The 17,081-nt window shown below is 44.7% G+C and overlaps 1 protein-coding gene across 2 annotated transcripts in view; it reads left to right on the top strand.

Annotated features, from left to right (window-relative positions):
• Ildr2 (immunoglobulin like domain containing receptor 2) overlaps window positions 1–17,081 on the top strand; it is a 62,244-nt gene that overhangs the window by 25,736 nt on the left and 19,427 nt on the right. The window contains exons 4-6 of one of the 2 annotated variants that reach the window (XM_041662534.1): window positions 10,118–10,174; window positions 13,039–13,185; window positions 14,174–14,350. In XM_041662534.1, the coding sequence (XP_041518468.1) occupies window positions 10,118–10,174; window positions 13,039–13,185; window positions 14,174–14,350 (381 nt within the window). The remainder of the gene's footprint in view (window positions 1–10,117; window positions 10,175–13,038; window positions 13,186–14,173; window positions 14,351–17,081) is intronic. The other variant, XM_041662535.1, reaches the window with a different exon arrangement.

Genomic DNA, 17,081 nt, shown 5'->3' with positions numbered 1-17,081 from the left:
CTGGGCAGTGCATGCCTTTAATCCCAGGTGCATGCCTTTAATCCCAGCCTAGAGAGGATTACAAGACGGGAGGAGAAAGCTCTCAAACACAGTCTCATTCTGAGATTCCTGGAGGCAGGATTGCCATTTTTGGACTGAGGTCGAGGTAAGAGCCAGTGGCTGGTTGTTTTGCTTTTCAGATCTTCAGGTTGAACCCCAATTTCTCTCTCTTGAGTTTTTATTGACCGTTCTTCACAGAAGACCTATTGTTAAGATTAAGAACTCAGCAGATCTTACTTTCTTCCCCTCCCCTTGCAGGTCTCCACAGGTTCCCCCATCCGTATCTGAGAGAACCCTCTATGTTGAGAACTCCCGCTAAACAGTTGGTTTTCCTTAAGCACAGCCCATTAGAGCTTTAATGGTCCCCTTGCGAACTGACCCATGAAGAACAGACTCACATTTTCTCAGTAACATCTGAGTCCCGTTGAAATTGTCATGATGGTAGACTTGGAGCAATCTGACCCAGGATTCTTTTGCCTTCGGGCTGCCTCGTTTTGGTTACTATTTGGAAAGCCTTTTTGTCCGAGAGGATGGCTCTTAGCTAACTGTAAAGATTTGATTGTAGAGCTTATCCAGTGATGAAGACCTATGACTTGGATTAGGATCTATCTAGTGGGCCTAGGACGACAGTGGCAAAATTTATAATCTAAACTAGGATAGGCTTGAGTGAAGGGCGAGAAGAAATGTCAAAGTAACGTATGGCAAGTCCAGGTGCAAACACTGGTGTTTTCCAGGAGAGCTGGTAATGATGGTCACCCATCTCAAGAGTCTTCTGTGGTTTGAACAAAACAGAATCCTGTCTGCCCGCTTCAGCCAGCCCAGGTCTTACTGCTCGCTGGCATTTCATTTATGAGGACTTAGGGATGTATGTCTCCCTTCATCTACGTGAATCAAGCATTGCGGCCCAGCGAAAGCACGGTGCTTTCACGGAACGATAGCTGGTTGGAAAATATATCCTAAGATTTCTGACCTGTCACAGCTTTTCATCGCCCCGCGTCGTTTAAGAAAACAAATGAGGCCTGGCAGGCGCTCTTCACGGGTCCCCAGTCCCTCAGCCACCAGGGCTAAGGCTGGAGCTGAGCCCCACCTCCCCTCCCTCCTCATAGGCAGCCCAGCTCACTATTTTTGCCTCACTTGTTGCTCATCCCTGTGGGAGGAACGGGCCCTTCAATTAGCGTACATTCCTGACCACCGCGGTTGCCGTGGTTACCCGGGGTGGCTCTGGAGCAGCTGGGTCAACCTGCGCGCTCCCTTTGTGGTCTGCGGAGCCGGGAGCCCAGAGCTCGCCAGCGTGGGGGCGGAGATGCGGGGGGCCCCCGCGCTGGAGTGGGTGGTACTGGGAAATCGGCTCAGCCCGGGGAGGAAAGAATGGCAGTCCCTCAAAAACCGGTCAGGAGGCAGTTCCTTTTTCTTCAAAGCCAGCTGCCGCTATTCAAGCGTGCAGGTTTGGTTCAGGCGAGGACTGAGCCACTAATTTTGTTGAATTGGCTTCCCAGAGAGGGCTCTGGGAAAGGGTCCTGATGGAAGCCCCTTATACTAAGAGAGGGCCGGCCACCAAAGAAAGGGCAGGAACTCTGGCCTTGCATAACCTCTTAAACTGGGCCTCTCTGTGACCTCGGGGTCAATCCCGACCCCTCTATTCCCCCACCCCCACCAGGGAAAGTAGTGGTCCCTGAATATGTCTTTGTGCTCATCTGTTTACAGCACAAGTAAGTGTTTAAAAAAAAAAAAAAAACTAGTCCCCCCCAAACTCAATTTCCTCCTTCAGCGACACTGCACCCTCCCCATCAATTTTAAGTCAGCGCAGTTCTCTTGTGCGGTTCACCGCAGACCAAGTCAAGCATGTCCTATTACTAATGTTATTTTCCATCCATTCACCCTCGCAGGGTGGGGGGTTGGCCCGCTACAGCACTTTGCACAGGCTAAGTACCTTTCCAATCATTTTTATTATTGTTTATTAGTTTGCAGCAGTGGTGAATGCCTTTTAATTAGATCACACTGTGTTATGATGTATCCAGTAATCATTTTCTAGCTGCCGCTGTAAGAGGTTGCTGGGATTTTTCAGCAATCTCCAATATATTCTACGTTCAAAAATCATACTTTCATTATGTAGAGGAATTTCAGAAGCACAGGGGCTTCGCAGACATTCGGTTCAAATACTGGGAGACTAAGAAGCACTTAGTATATATTTTTACAATGCGGGCAAGCCAAAACTGCTGCTCTGTGACATCATGGCGGGGAGGGGCACAGGTGGAGTGAAGTATTCTATTCTTAGCTTGATTTTCAGGCAGATGCATTACTTTCTTCCAGATTCTTAACCTCTCTGGTTTTTTGAAAACACCAGGCAGGGGTTATGGTCTGGACTAACTTCTGTGGCTCATTTTTAGCAATAAAAATATGACTTAAGATGTGTAAATAGAAGAAGTCAATGTCTTTGGCCAACCTTGCGGTGCACTGCCAAAAATCTGGAAGCATTTATTACCAGTTAATTGCAAATGATCCAATAGTAGTCATTTTATGGAGAGAATTTGCTGTCCGAATTATTCTCTGCTGAGTCTGTAATTTAAAGTGAACTAAAATATAAAAGACACAAAAAGAAAAAAAATAAACACATGAGATGCTTAAATACATAGTTTATAAGTATATGTAAAGGGAAGGGAGGCTCTATCCACACTTGTGACAGATAGTCATAAACTATATTTATTGGAAGCATGGTTGCCATGGGAATATAGAATAAAATCAGGCATGTGTGTGCCCCTGGGAAATTTCCAATATATTTGGTATTTTAAATAGCCATAGAGACAACCCTTACAGCATTGCCATAGAAACATCCTTACACATTCAGGGGCCAGAGAAAGGCATCTGCCCGTCCTCGGAGATGTAAGAAAGCAGCATTTTGGAGGATTTGGAGCAGAGAGCACAGAGGGTGGATCCAGCACAACCCTGACGGTGGATCCAGAGCATCTAAGGAAAGCTTGGAAGCAGATGAAGCCGAGATTGCATTAAACAGAAGGGGGAAACAGGGACTTGCAAGGAACTGGGAAGGCATTTGCTGTCGTCCTAAAGAGAAGGTTCACTCACACCGTGTATTGGCACACCTGAGAGTGTCTCTAGTTATTTTACTCAAAGAAATGGATAGAGATCACTGTGTCCCGGGCATCGTAAAGATGCGAAAAGTGCTGTTATCCCACCCTTACATAAGTTTCTCAACACCCTGTCTTTGCCCTATCATTGTCAAGGAGCCCGATTTAGTTTCTGAAAACAAGGTTGTATGAAATCTAGGACTTTGCCTCCTTTACACTTTGAAGGCTTGGACTGTGAGAACTTGAATGGAAGTATAAAGGGCATAGACAAAAGCAATCTCTTGGGGGTAAAATTTATATTCAGATTACATCTCCATAATGAATTCTTTGAAAACACACTAGCATGGTTTATTTTCATTGGTGTGGAGTGGGATGGTGCTTCCAGTCTCTTAGATGGCAAGATGTTCTATTGCCCGAAGTACGTTCTTGGCATTGAACACTGACTCCAGGATGCTAAATGTTTTGCTGTACACTGAAAAGTGCAGCGTGGATGAATTGGCAACTGAACAGTTCCTTCATCCTTCCTATAAGAACCTACGGGATTGGGGAGAAGGTACTGTAATGAGCAACACATCAGAAGCCTAGCTAGAAGCCCAGCCTAGTAAACTGTGGGGATTTGCTATTGGAAAGGCTCAAAGAATCTGATGGGTGGATAGAGGACCTGTCTGCCGAGATGCTAAGCTTGGAGCATGGACCCTGTTCTAAAGGGGCTTCCAGCCATTTAAAGAAGGTGTGTGTAAGGAAATCACTGAGAGATGAATGTTCTGTTGAAGGTGTGTGCATTGTTCCTGGGGAGCTTGGAGGAGGAAAGAGCTTCTTGTAGCACCCACCCAGGCCTCTGTCAGAACATATTTTGGAGTCCTGTAGACTGAGTAGTAAGTACTTGCTTGACAAGAGCAGTTCAAATACTTGTTTTGCTAAAGAAAGCAATGAACTTCTACCTTGCGGGCCCCGGGCTACCAAGAAAAGAAATTATCACTTTGGGAGAAATGCCACTAGAAAATGAACTATGACATGTATGAAGACAAAGCTATGAAATGGAGAAGTAGAAAATGTGGCAAGGACTGCGTCTCTGGCTAATGCCCCGTGACCAGATGGATCCTGATATCCAAAAGGCAAAGGAGATAGCTGCTAGGTCGAAACACTTGTGAGCAAGCACAGTGACCTAGAATCTCTGTAAATGCCTGCTGAACAGACTGCCTGCAATGCCAGCATAGAAGGCAGAGATAGAGGACACCAGAGGAACCTGGCTAGCTAGCTGAGTCAAGTCAGTGAGCTCTTGGCTCAAGTGAGAAACCCTGCCACAAAAAAATAAGGTAGAGATCAATTGAATAAGACACCTGATATCAACCTCGGGCCTCCATGTGTAGGTACACACACGCACAAATACCACACACTGCATGCCCGAGCACATCTGAACATGAACATATGCATGCACATCACAACATCACACATACATACAGGTAAAGAGGTTGAGAAAAACAGCCATAGCAGGTAGATCGTCCTTTGCGATTAGTACGTTTTATGACAAAGAAGCAAGTGACAAAATTGGAGTCTTCTGTTGGTGTTCGAGCTGCATGGGTGTGGCTAAGATGACCCTCATGAGCGACTGTGTTTTGTTGCTGCTTCTGTCTCCACTGAACAAAACATACACATCTTTGTCCGAGTGAATGAATGAGTGGATGCGTGAGCTGGAGACGTTTTGAAGTGAGCTGGTTTTCCAGGACTATGTACAAACACCCCAACCAGGGATAACTTGAAAGTGGCCATGTGGGGGAACAGCTGGATTTGACAATTAGGAGGTAAGATGTGCAAATCGTGCATTCACAGTGCATGTTTCTACTCTGAGCATTCAGCCCAAGGAACGCGTGTAGCTGTGGAGTGTAGACCAGCATGCCGTGAAGCTGGTGCTTGTATGTGTGCACGCACACGCTTTTAGTGGGCTTGATGCATTTGGCTTATTCATGTGGAAATTTCCTTAAAGCAATGGATTTTGCAAGCTGTGCAGAAAACCGAGTGCTTACATGAAAACCGTATTTTCTCCTGATAGCTAGAGTTTTGATTTGAAAAGAGTAAATATGGCCCTCTATCCATAGGGTCTGCTTCCTGTCTTTCCCTCAGACAGTAAAGTGACTTGTAATTACCTCTCTTAAGCTGCATCCTGGAAGAATAACAGTGATTCGCCAGCACGGTAAAGCGCGGCTGAAACCCAGGGTGTATTTACTGCTATTGTTTCCGTACGCTAAGATCAGACCTTCACTGGGTGCAACAGAAGAGAAGAAATGATAGCGCGTTTCTAACTGACAGCAGCATTTCTTAGGAATTGTTAGGGAAGGAGCTGGAAGCAAAAATGGTTTTCAGAAATATAAAGATCGCAGTATAAACTCAATTTTTAAAATGCTTTTCGCTCCAATAAAATCGGAGTCATGGTGCAGAAGTCAGAGAGCTCTGTATTCCCTCGCTGTTGATATAGTGGTGTTGTCTGTTAGCCCCAAACTCTTACTGTGTCTTGAATTCTAAAGACATTTAATTTTGCCCACTTTACTGCAAGACTCTCTCACCCATGCCTCCCTGGGGCTAACTCTACTCAAGTGCATTATGGGAACTGGAAACATCAGCTATTGACTGTTGCTTCAGGGAAGGCGAGAAACTTGATGTCGGTCTTCCTGTTGGAATATCAGAGGTTGTGAATTTCTTATAATGCATATCCATGATACTTTCCCTCTTTAGTTTGTGGTTTCAGGTACAGAAATGAAGAGGTCTAGAGTGCAGAACACAGATCTCTTTGATGTTCTCCTGCAGTGCTCATTATGGTTCCCCAGAAGTAAGAAAGGCTAAGGAAGCAGTCTGTAGCACTGTTGTTTTGAAATCTGAAAGGCAGAGCTGTCATTCTGCATGTGAAAGCAGTGTTAGAACACTGTCAAGGTAACCCAAACAGCCTCCGGGGAAGCCCAGCTTTTTCTCTGTGTGTGTACCTTTGGAGGTTACAAACTCATGATCCCAGGCTTCTGTACAGCCCACAGACATACTTTGTTTTGCTTATCCACTAGTTTAAAAATACATGAATTTTGTCTTAATGTTTTAAAATTAGATTATCTCACTATCAAATCTGGGGGCTAGTGAACCTGCATAGAGGATCACCCGATGAATCCCATCGGCCAACAGTTGGCTAGCGCTGAATGGCAGTGGGCCCCTAAAGACACTGCCATTTGTCACCCCCACAATGTTCTCGGTTGTCTCACATATAGCCAGCTATGTTCACTTGCATCTCCAGCTTGTTCCTATGGAGAGTTGGGTTTGAATTCCATTCACTGAGTATCAGATTTGAGAACTGAATATGGTGACCATATCATTAATTGTCCAAGTGAGGATATTTTGCAAACAAAAGCCAGTACCTATAAATAATTACATTAAAGCCATGGGCAGAAATCCATACTGTCTCAGAAATAAATCAAGGTGTATGTACACTGTTATGTCCTAGTCCTTTCATCTACTCTGAGAAAACTGAGACCAGGACAGGGAGTGATTTGCCTGAAGTAGTTCCCAAGTAAGTCCATGGCAAAGCATCCCTGACCACTTGGACTCCCGTTCCGGTGTTTTTCTGACATAACAGGTGGGATAAGTACAAGAACCAAATCCTCTTTAGCTATATGGATGTTCTGTCGTTAATAGCTCTCATAGCCAGATGTGGTGACACACATTTGGAATCTAATCTCTCAAAAACCAGAGGCAGGGGGATTGTGAATTGCATGCCAGGCTGGGATACTTAGCAAGACTCTCTCAATAAATCACAATAAATACATAAATAAATAGCTAAGGGGCTGGAGAGATGGCTCAGCAGTTAAGAGCATTGCCTGCTCTTCCAAAGGTCTTGAGTTCAATTCCCAGGAACCATATGGTGGCTCACAACCATCTGCAATGAGGTCTAGTGCCCTCTTCTGGCCTGTAGGCATACATGCAGACAGAATGTTGTATACATAATAAATAAATATTTAAAAAAATAAATAGCTAAAATTATATGTACACATATATGTAGATATATACCTATCATCTATAAATCATATAACTAATACCATAAGAATGGGTAGCTTATATAAAGAGTAAATTTATATCATGATTCTAATTAGTTATGTGGCCCACAGCACACCTGGAGATGCTTTAAACACTGGTAGACTCCAGATCTGCAGAATAAACATAAACATAGTTTCTCATTTAACTAGATACGCATGTGCATGCACACATACACACACACATACAGCAATTGTCTGGGGACGAAAACACAACAAAAATCTGATTATCACTAAACATCTGATAACTGTTTTGTTAACCTTGTATAGTTCTCATATAATTGCCTATTATATGGTAATGAATACTAAATATGTGTGAAAGAGATGTCTAAGATTTGAATTTCTTAAATCCTTGACCATCTGTTAATTCCCTTGTTGAGTTTCCAAGGCATATTTTTAGAGAACATTCCGGATGAGACCAGTGTGTGCTTTTAATCACGTGCTCAGATTTTGGTCCCAAACTCCATCTCATCTCTTACCTAGGGAGTTGTGTAAGCCTTAGGGGCAGGCACTTCTTAGTGTTTTGTGAAGGCATGAGCCCACGTCTAGCATGAGAAGTCTCTTTCAGGACACCTTTCTTAATGCCCGCTTGGCTCTCCTTCGAAGAGACCTTGCAAACCTCAGAGCCATCTTCTGATGCCAGCTGTGCAAAGATGGAGGTTCAATAAGAGAACCCTCCTTGTCAAGGCTTGCTGCAGCTAAGCTGGCCTAACGCAGTGAAAGTATCCCTTTGGGATATACATGTAGCCTTGCAAATGTAGACCTGTCTCCCTTGCAGGAGCCTTGACCAGGAGGATGCATGTTACGATGGTATCCTCCTGCCATTGTGGAAGGTCAAGGGAACAGAGCAAGCAAAGACGGCTTTCTCCCTACTCACTAGTGTCTTTCCTCGACTGCTGTGTCCTCCCCTAGTGTCCCAGAGGTACCTTCCCCCCATTGGCCCTTGTCAGAGCTGCTTTTTGGTGGACTTCCTTATAGAAGAAGGAACCAATTACTTCTAGACTCAAAATGTAAACCACATATTTTGTTTTCCACACTTGATCTTAGCCAAAAGGCTGAGAAGCAATATAGTTGTTTCTCAATGAGCAAATTCCATGTGCACAAGTTTGTTTTTGTATGGAAATAGGACTGTGGATAGGTGCATGGAAAGGTATAGTGTGCAGTTTGTGTGTGTATATGAGTATGTGTATGCTGCGGGATAATTCTCTTGTACACTGTAAAGACTTGTCACTCATATTGGTTTAATAAAATGATGATTGACCAGTAGCCAGGCAGGGAATATAGGCAGATCAACCAGACTAAGAGACGTCTGGGAAGAGGAAAGGCAGAGACACAGTGGCCAGCAGATGCAGAGGAATCAAAATGAGAAGGCCACACTTAGAAAAGGCACCAAGCAACGTGGTTAAACATAGACAAGATATATGGGTCAATTTAAGTTGTAAGAGCCAGTTAATAATAAGCCTGTGCTAAAAGGCCAAAAAAATGTAATTAATATAAGACTCTGTGTGTTTCTTTGGGATTGAATGGCTGCAGGACTGGGTGGAACAGAAACTTCCATATACGTGTGTGTGTGTGTGTGTGTGTCTGTGTCTGTGTGTGTGTTCAATCTGGACTAATGATACTTCCAAATATACTTTTTGTTGCTTCTAGTTAAATGAGAAGATTCATTTGTATTTACCATTTAGAGTTCAAGGCTACCAATGTTTTAAACATCTCTAGATATGTTGTGGTCTAAGGCATTAATTAGATTCATAATAGAAAGTCATCGTGGGTATAAACTACAACCCTGTGTACCCGTAGAAGTATGATGTTCAACAGCTACATGTAGTCATGAGCCCTAAAAATGACAATATGTCATGGATACTGATGTAAGTGAAAAAAAAATAAAGCTATTAGGTTAATTGTTTCTGTTTGTTTGTACGTTCTTAATGTTATTGCTAGAAAAGCTGAAATCACCCATGTTGTTGGCATTAAACTGCCATTGAACAGTGCTGTTCTGGAGATGCTTGCCATGCACCAAGATGAAGGATTCAGTTGTATGCCTAAATGTACCCCAGTGACCTTTTATCATCCCAAGTCAGAGACAAAGGAAGTTTGCTAATGAGGTGGAAATAGGCAGAGTAGCTTCTGTAATGCAGGTGAGCCTCCTCCCTCACATCTTCTAGTATCGTATTTCCTGTACAGCTCTTTGCTTCCCAGAGCCCCTGAGAAGCACCTGTTCTGACACCAGCTTTGAAGCTTCTCCGCACCGTCACACAGAAGGCTCTTGGGTGCATGCAACGCCAGCTGTGGGTGCCATATGGAAAACCCATACCATATACATATGTACAGAGTGTTTCTGAAGCCAGAAGGAGTGTAGAGGAGTGTGGAACCAGTCTAGCGTTATCTCTTCATTGCCTTTGAATATTTTAATCATTGAAGTATCTTTAAGCCATAAATAGAGCCATGAAGCTAGTTAATTCTAAGTTAAAACCGAATGTGTACTTTTGTTTTTATATGGACACGGGACTGTGTACGGATTGTATGAAAATGTAGATGGAATGTTTAGGTACACATGGGTTTGACTTTCCACTGAAGTGTGTGGAGGAGGCTGTGCTCGTGCACGGAGATGGAGTGTGTCAATCTTGCTCCTGCAGGGTTTCTCGTATGGAGGCAGAGATGTCCTCTTTCTATACACAGGCAGAGATGAGGAAAGCTTCCTTTGCTGCCTCCACCTAGGCTATCTGCACTCTTCCTTTGGATGCCTGCCAGAAACGCTCAACATAGTCACTCGCTTTGACCGAGCCCAGCCTTGAGGCAGCTCTCCAACCACACAGCACACAGAGCAATGGGCGCTATGAGGTCGTGGCACTGGTGGGTGCCAGGAATTGGGCTGCATTTTCTTTGGAGTAACCTCTTTCCTTCTTATGTTCCTTCTACTTCTTCTAGGCAGGACAGGGCTGCTTGCCGATCTCTTGCCCAGTTTTGCTGTGGAGATTATGCCAGGTATTCGATCATTTAACTCTTTGTTTGCTGTCACTCCATCTGTCTGCTTCCGCACTAGTCACTAATATTGCTTGTTTGATTTGGGGGCGGGGTACATTTGTCTGCATAATGTTTGTTGTCTTTTTCCAGGATGAAGTAAGCCCCTTGGATAAGCCTTTTGTGTGTCTTCTGTTCCTAGGCCCTAAAAAAATAATGGGAATTAAGGATAAGTGGAGATGGGGACCCAGACCCTCGGTGTCAGGCATGCAGTATCATTGGTCATGTTGAGGCCCATCTCAGTATTTCACCCATACCCAAACAGTTCTGTGTCCTTGAGTACTCCTTACTTCCTAAATCATATGCTTACCCATTAACAAGTGTGCAATCATATTGCATTGCAGTGCCTTTTGTAACATTACCAAAACACCTTTTTTTATACTTAGGAAAGACATGTACTCTTCCTTCCTGCCAAAGCATGCATTCACAGACCTGTATTGCTTGTATATTTAGACACAGGAAATCCCTAGGCATCCATGGACCATATGTCAAGATCACCTTCCCCAAATATATATATATATACATTTTTTTTCATGTAGCTTCAGGTAGAAGGTACCAGTGTATGCACCAGTCTGGTGCTGCACTGTAACTTGTAATTGAAGGAGGTTCAAGGAGAAATAAAAATGAACTATAGAAAGGTTCATACCCATAGAAGGAATAGCAAGAAGTATGATTAGTCTTGATTTTTTACCACATCTTTAAAGTCTTCGTGATAGCAACAGAGAGATATAAAATATCCCTGATCATTGGGTTTGGCGTGATTGAAATTTTGAGAAACGTCCAGAGCCTCACTAATTGTTTCCTATGAACTCGTTCAGTCCTTAACCTTTAGCCGGCCAACCAAACTCGACTTTTTCCTTGTTGATGCCCTCAAGGACACAGGGAGACATTCTCCTTGTAACCGCTCTAATCAAAAGTGCCTTCAATTTGTAATCATGTATTTATTTACATAGATAAAAATGTCACAAGTAATGTTTCAAAGTAAAAATTGTATCTCCCAAGTCCACGAAAGAGTTTCTGTATTTTCTATACAGCCCTGTCCACCTCGAGTTCCTTCCCTTTGACTTCCAAGAACACATTCACAGATTTATTTACTTATTTATTTGCCTGATTAGTTATTGTGATGTGGGCACGGCTCATCTGGTACTTGCTGTGAGTCTCAGGCTAACCCTCAGTTCGTAGCAGCCTCGTTCTTCGGTCTTCCAAGTGCTGGGATTACCAGCGTGCTCTACCAAACCCGGCTCAGATAACATTGTTTTGTTTCTCAAGTGTAACTGGCTGGTCTTTTATCCTTCTATTCCCTATACTACTGCTTCTTTGCCCTATAGCTGACCCAAACCACCTCAGAGAACCCCCACCTTCTTAAGTTATGTTACTTATAAGGCCCCATCTAAAGCCTCATGCTGTCTATTATGCTCAGCAAGAATCTTCTCCACACAGTTCAAGTCAGACACAAAGTGGAAGAGAGGTTGGCCTGGACTGGAATGTATTGCCGATCGATAAATTGGGGAGGGGGGGAATTCAGAAAACATGAGATGTTTGTTTTCTCTCTGAGGGAGTGATGTTCCAACCAAAGGTCAAATGATTCGATTACTGTCATAAAACTTTTTACATGTAAAAGTTGCGTTCTCAAGTTCCCAAATTAAATATGAATTTAATAGAAGTCATAGTTAATAACCAAACTTTAAGAAAAACATTGTGTGCTGAAGGGATTTTGAATGGATGGCTTCCAATCATTTTGGTCCTTTAGCTTTTTAAAGAAAAGCATGGGTCTCACGTGTCTGTCCAGGGCTCCAGGGACAAGGTGGACTCTTCCCAAGCCAAATAGCTTAATGTTAAGACAAGCCACGTGAGAGTCACAGTCACCTTTATGCAAGCCAGATGCAATTTACTTCCTTTTACATCTTTTAGATGAGTAAATTAAGGACAATTCATGGTCAGCCTCAGACAGAGCTATGAAAATTATAGAAGTTGACAAACACATTAGCTAAGCTCATTTCAGCCTTGCCATTCATCAGTGGCCTGAACCACTTAATTCTTGGCTATGCTGGCTGGCACGGTCATCTTGAATGTGATCAAACCAAACCCCTGCATTGGGCATAGGGGCTGTGTCTTCTCTATCTTAAAATATGCCTCTTTTTTTCCCTCACTGTGTATAGATATTGAGGTTTAAGCAAGAGTTTTGGATGTTTGCCCTGGTGCTAATGGCAGGAAAGATGCCCCAGGGAAGCAGATTAATACACACTGAGCCCAGGCCCCATAAAGATGATCTCCACAGGCCATGGAGGCACATTTCCTCTCTGTCCCCTCAAGATTTAGATTTGCAGATTTTGTTTGCTTGTTTGAGGTCTCTCATGTCCAGTGCAGGCTGCTTTGATCTTTCTGTCTCACTCAGCCTTCGGAGTCCTGGAATTGTAGGCATGGACCGCCACATAAGGCAAGAACTCAGCTTATAAACAAGATACTTCATTATGAAGGATAAGCATTTACAGTCTCCACCAGTTAGGAACCCAGCACACAAGACCCCACTCCCAGCTTTTGTCCCACCTTTATTCTGATTCTCCAGTCAGGAGCTCCAAAGTCCCCAGTCACAGGGCTGGCTACTCAGTGTACCTCAAGAGACACAGGTTACCTTACTCTCTTTTCTCTGTGCCCTAGCATTTGTCACCCCGAGTTTTTCGTGAGTCTGGGGCCCCTCCAACCTGGCTAGTTGTCCTTTCTTCCCCAGGTCCTTCCCACTCACCTCTTTTGCAGGGAGACGCCCATCCGTGTATGCCGTGCCCTGAAGGGGGGCTACCTCGAGTAGATTTCTTTGTGCATCCTTCCAGAGTGGGTGTTTGTCGGCCTGGTGATCCTGGGGATCTTCCTCTTCTTCGTGCTGGTGGGGATCTGCTGGTGCCAGTGCTGCCCGCACAGCTGCTGCTGCTATGTCCGCTGCCCATGCTGCCCAGATTCCTGCTGCTGCCCCCAGGCCTGTGAGTAGGGAGTTGTGGGGAGAGGTGGGATGAGCAAAAGAAATGTCACATCTCCATCTGGCTGCCACGTGCCTTGAGTTCTTCCTCTACCCCTTACCTCTGGGTTCAGGGAAGACCATCCCTGCTCCCCTCCTCCCCTCCATGCACATCTGCATGCACATCTGTTGGTCCACACCAGTCATGCATTCCTAATGTTCATGACACTGTAGATTAAAGGAAGGGCAGGATCAGAATGGTGATGCTGTGGAGCATTCAGGCCGAGAAAACCTGCCCTGGGTCATCCTCCTAGATGCAGAGAGCATCCGTCCTTTATAAGTGAGGTATAAAATCTGTGACTTTTGGGCACCGTCCAGCACACACCCATACGCTTTATTTACTCATATGATGAAAATGGCCACAATAGGGACCAGTTCTCATTTAAGGATTTACAGGTTTAGCTTATTGGCCAAAGCCATGAAGGCATTGAGTTTGATATCCCAACCATAAACTAAATACATCTTGAAAGAGAGAGGTACACTCCTTCTTTGAAATCTTTAGGAATGAAATGGTGTTGGAAGGAACTGGATTACTGGCTTTGCTTTAGAAAACACAGACAGGAGCCGTGTGCATACACTGTGTTTGCTTTGCTCCTCCAAGAAGCATCCCTGGAGGACCCTTTGCTAGACCCCTCTGGAGGGAGCATGGGAGCTTATAGACAGGGTGGTTCCAACTGGGGATACTACCATGACAGCTCCTGGATCCACTTCTGGGTTGCTCGGTTGCCAGAGTCTAACCACTGCAGTTCCTCACATTGCTGCCCTTTTCATGGAGCCGGAGGATTCCAGGGAGGAGTGGTATTGGTGACTCTGGTGAATTAGTTCAGTCTTGGAGGAACGAATACCTTTGTCTAGGCGCTCCCTTCGGAGAATGAAACCTCAGGGAATCGGGGTATGAGGGTTGTGGAGGGTGGGACTATATAATCTCTCTCGCTCTTCATCTCCCTCCGCAGTGTATGAAGCAGGGAAAGCTGCCAAGGCCGGGTACCCTCCCTCTGTCTCCGGTGTCCCAGGCCCCTACTCCATCCCCTCTGTCCCTTTGGGAGGAGCCCCCTCTTCTGGCATGCTGATGGACAAGCCGCATCCACCTCCCCTGGCACCAAGTGACTCCACTGGAGGAAGCCACAGTGGTAAATGTAGTCCCAGACTGCCCCACCCCCTGCTTGACTTGGGCCCCTCCCTCATTCTTTCCTCATAGGCTCAGTCAGCTCTTCAGTGATGTAGCTTTGGGAATCAGTGATCTCCATTCTAAATATGGGACCCTTCCAGCTGAGACAAGTATCTTTAGGAGCTCACATCAGGCTTTCCAAGGGCTACAGAACACTCTGACCCCTGCTTTCTTTTTTAATGTTTTTAGTAACTAAAACTCTAAAGGGAAGGAGTTTGCTACTTAAACTATGGTCATGTGGTTAAAAAGTGATCTCAGTCCCCACCCTTAGTTCATGGCTGTACAAAGCACTGCGAGGGACAGCGGGCTGTAGAATATGGCTTCTCATAGGAGGGAGTGGACCTTTATTAGGGCAATGAGATGCTGAAGAAGATGGTACTTAAAGTCCAAAGATGAAGAGGCTGGAGTTATTGCTGTCTTCATGGAGGACATGAGAGCTGAACTGGTCCAGGAAGGATGAGGAAGATTCAGGAAAACTGTGAGACTGTTGACCGTCTCAGAACAGGAAGGTCGGTAGGATAGTCAGATTCCAGAGCACAGATGTGACCACATCAGTGTCCTGCTTGTTGGGCTGCCTGGAAGAAGATAGAAGGGTTCGCTGGGCGTTAGAGAGGACCTTGATACCTCTCCAAAAGAGATGGGGCTTAGTGGAGCAAACAAGTGAGAGCCGCTGTAGGCAGATTGCTGAGCAGAGAGATGGCAGGTGGTAAGGGGGGCGGGGGAGGAGTTCGCGGGCAGAGAACCAAGCCCTAGACTACAATGTGCAGGTATGGTATATGAGCATCTGGCTTATACTGGAGACAACGGGAGTCGAAATGCCAAATCTGAGATGTCAAGAAATAAAGCCAAGGAAGACTTCAGAATGAGCCCATCATCAAGAGAGCCTCCCATGTTGCCCAGTGCGACAGATCATAGGCAGACCTTAGATGACTGGCAGAGAGGGCTGATTAGAGGGGCAGTCCGCTAATTTGTGCTGAGAGTGGAGGCCAACGAGCAAAGTAGGGTGGAGAGGTAGAGAGCTGTGGAGATACAGCTTTCCCAGAGACATTCGAACAGGATTGCAAGCTGCGGAAGTTGAAGACTGTAAGTGCCGCTGATTGAAGTGACTTCAATCTGTAGACGTGGGATGTGAGACAGGGTAGCCAGCCCACGTAATGAACCCCCAATACCTGGCTGTGGCAGAAGTAGAGATCCTCAGTGAGTAATTGGTATTTGTGTTTGTCTCTTCCCTGGGACTATTAGTAGAATTCTGACGTCTAAGACTGAGAATGAGTCACAAACTGAGAAGAAAAAGCTAATGATTAAGGATGTGTAGGGAAAGCAAGAGATAAAGACAGCATAGTCCATTTCCCTGGAGGAAGGAGTGGGCAAAAAAAAAAAGAAAAGAAAGACACTCCCCCCAGTAGAAGTTTATACATGCTTTCAATTGCTAATTTCTCTCTTCACCCCATGTCTTTTTTCTGTCTGGCCAGAACTCCTTCACCTTACTCTTTATTTAGTGAATAAGCACAATAAAATAAGTCTTATTAATAAACTACTGAGTATTTAATTATCTCCCCCCCCCTGTTTTGAGTAGGGGCCCAGGGGCTCATTGGATAGCCCTGGGTCGTCTGGAACTCGCTATGTAGATCTGGCTGGCCTTAATCTTCTTCATTCCTGCTTGTTGCGGTTTTAATCATTTGACCCCATCATATCAACCAAACTGCAATTAGAAGCAGAGAAATGAATTGACAAGAATCCCAAGGCGTGGCAGTGGCTGACCGGGCTGCTCACACTGCAGTGGATCCACGCACGAGCGATTTCTTCTGCCTTCTGTGCTGTCTCTTTCGCACAAGCCTTGTCCCTGCTGGGTGGTCCCCTTGATGACAGCAGTCCTTCTGAGCATTAGATATTTGGGGAGACAGAAGGTGTGTTTCATCTTTGTGCCACTTTTCCCAAAGTGAGAAAATGTCTCCCAGGAGCTTCCCCTCTTCTAGAAAGCCCCTTTCCAGCACTTTCATCTGAAAAAAAAAAAAAAGATTATGTCACACACTCATTCCTAACCAGATGGGCTAGAGCTCACGAAGACCCAGCTCTCAGGCCCAGACAACTGTTTTCCTTGAAGTGAGCAAAGTCGGAGTCCACTTTTTAGCCAGGAAATAGAGGAAAGATGGCAACCAGTGTTGACCATAGTTGGTCAGAAACCATGTGATCATGCCATGTGTGTCTTGTGGCACCAGACAGAGTTCTTGATACTTCCCACAAGCACATTCCTAGACACATGGGCAGCATTAGTGATGATGGTTGGCCAATTTTCATTTAATGAAGACAGATTGGGCCAATGTAGATTATTCTTTAAAGAATACAAAAACTGTTAATAAGTGCTGATTTATAAAAATATGAATTTCATCTTTTTATATCTGTATGCTGCTTCAATACATGTTAGGGTAATCATCTAGCTACAGTAATTTTTGAGTTGTATTTGTATGCAACACTTTTTTGAGCATAAGTTAGGAAAGGCATCTGTGATGAGATATTTAGAAAAGAGCCCTTTAGTTACCACATGGGAGAGGATGAGGGGTGCCCTGATTCCTTTTTCTTGTTTACAGTGGCTACTCAAGCCCTTCTCTGTTACCATGACTATGGATTTCAGGTTCTCTGCTGGATATCCATACTTGGTCTGTTTCCATAGCACAGTTCTACCCTTCTGTCTT

The sequence above is a fragment of the Microtus oregoni genome, unplaced genomic scaffold, assembly GCF_018167655.1.
Source record: "Microtus oregoni isolate MIOR12 unplaced genomic scaffold, Mior012 000013F_ref0000133, whole genome shotgun sequence".
NCBI lineage: Eukaryota > Metazoa > Chordata > Mammalia > Rodentia > Cricetidae > Microtus > Microtus oregoni.
Note: the sequence above shows the minus strand (reverse complement) of the source record. Positions and strands in the feature narration are given on the sequence as shown.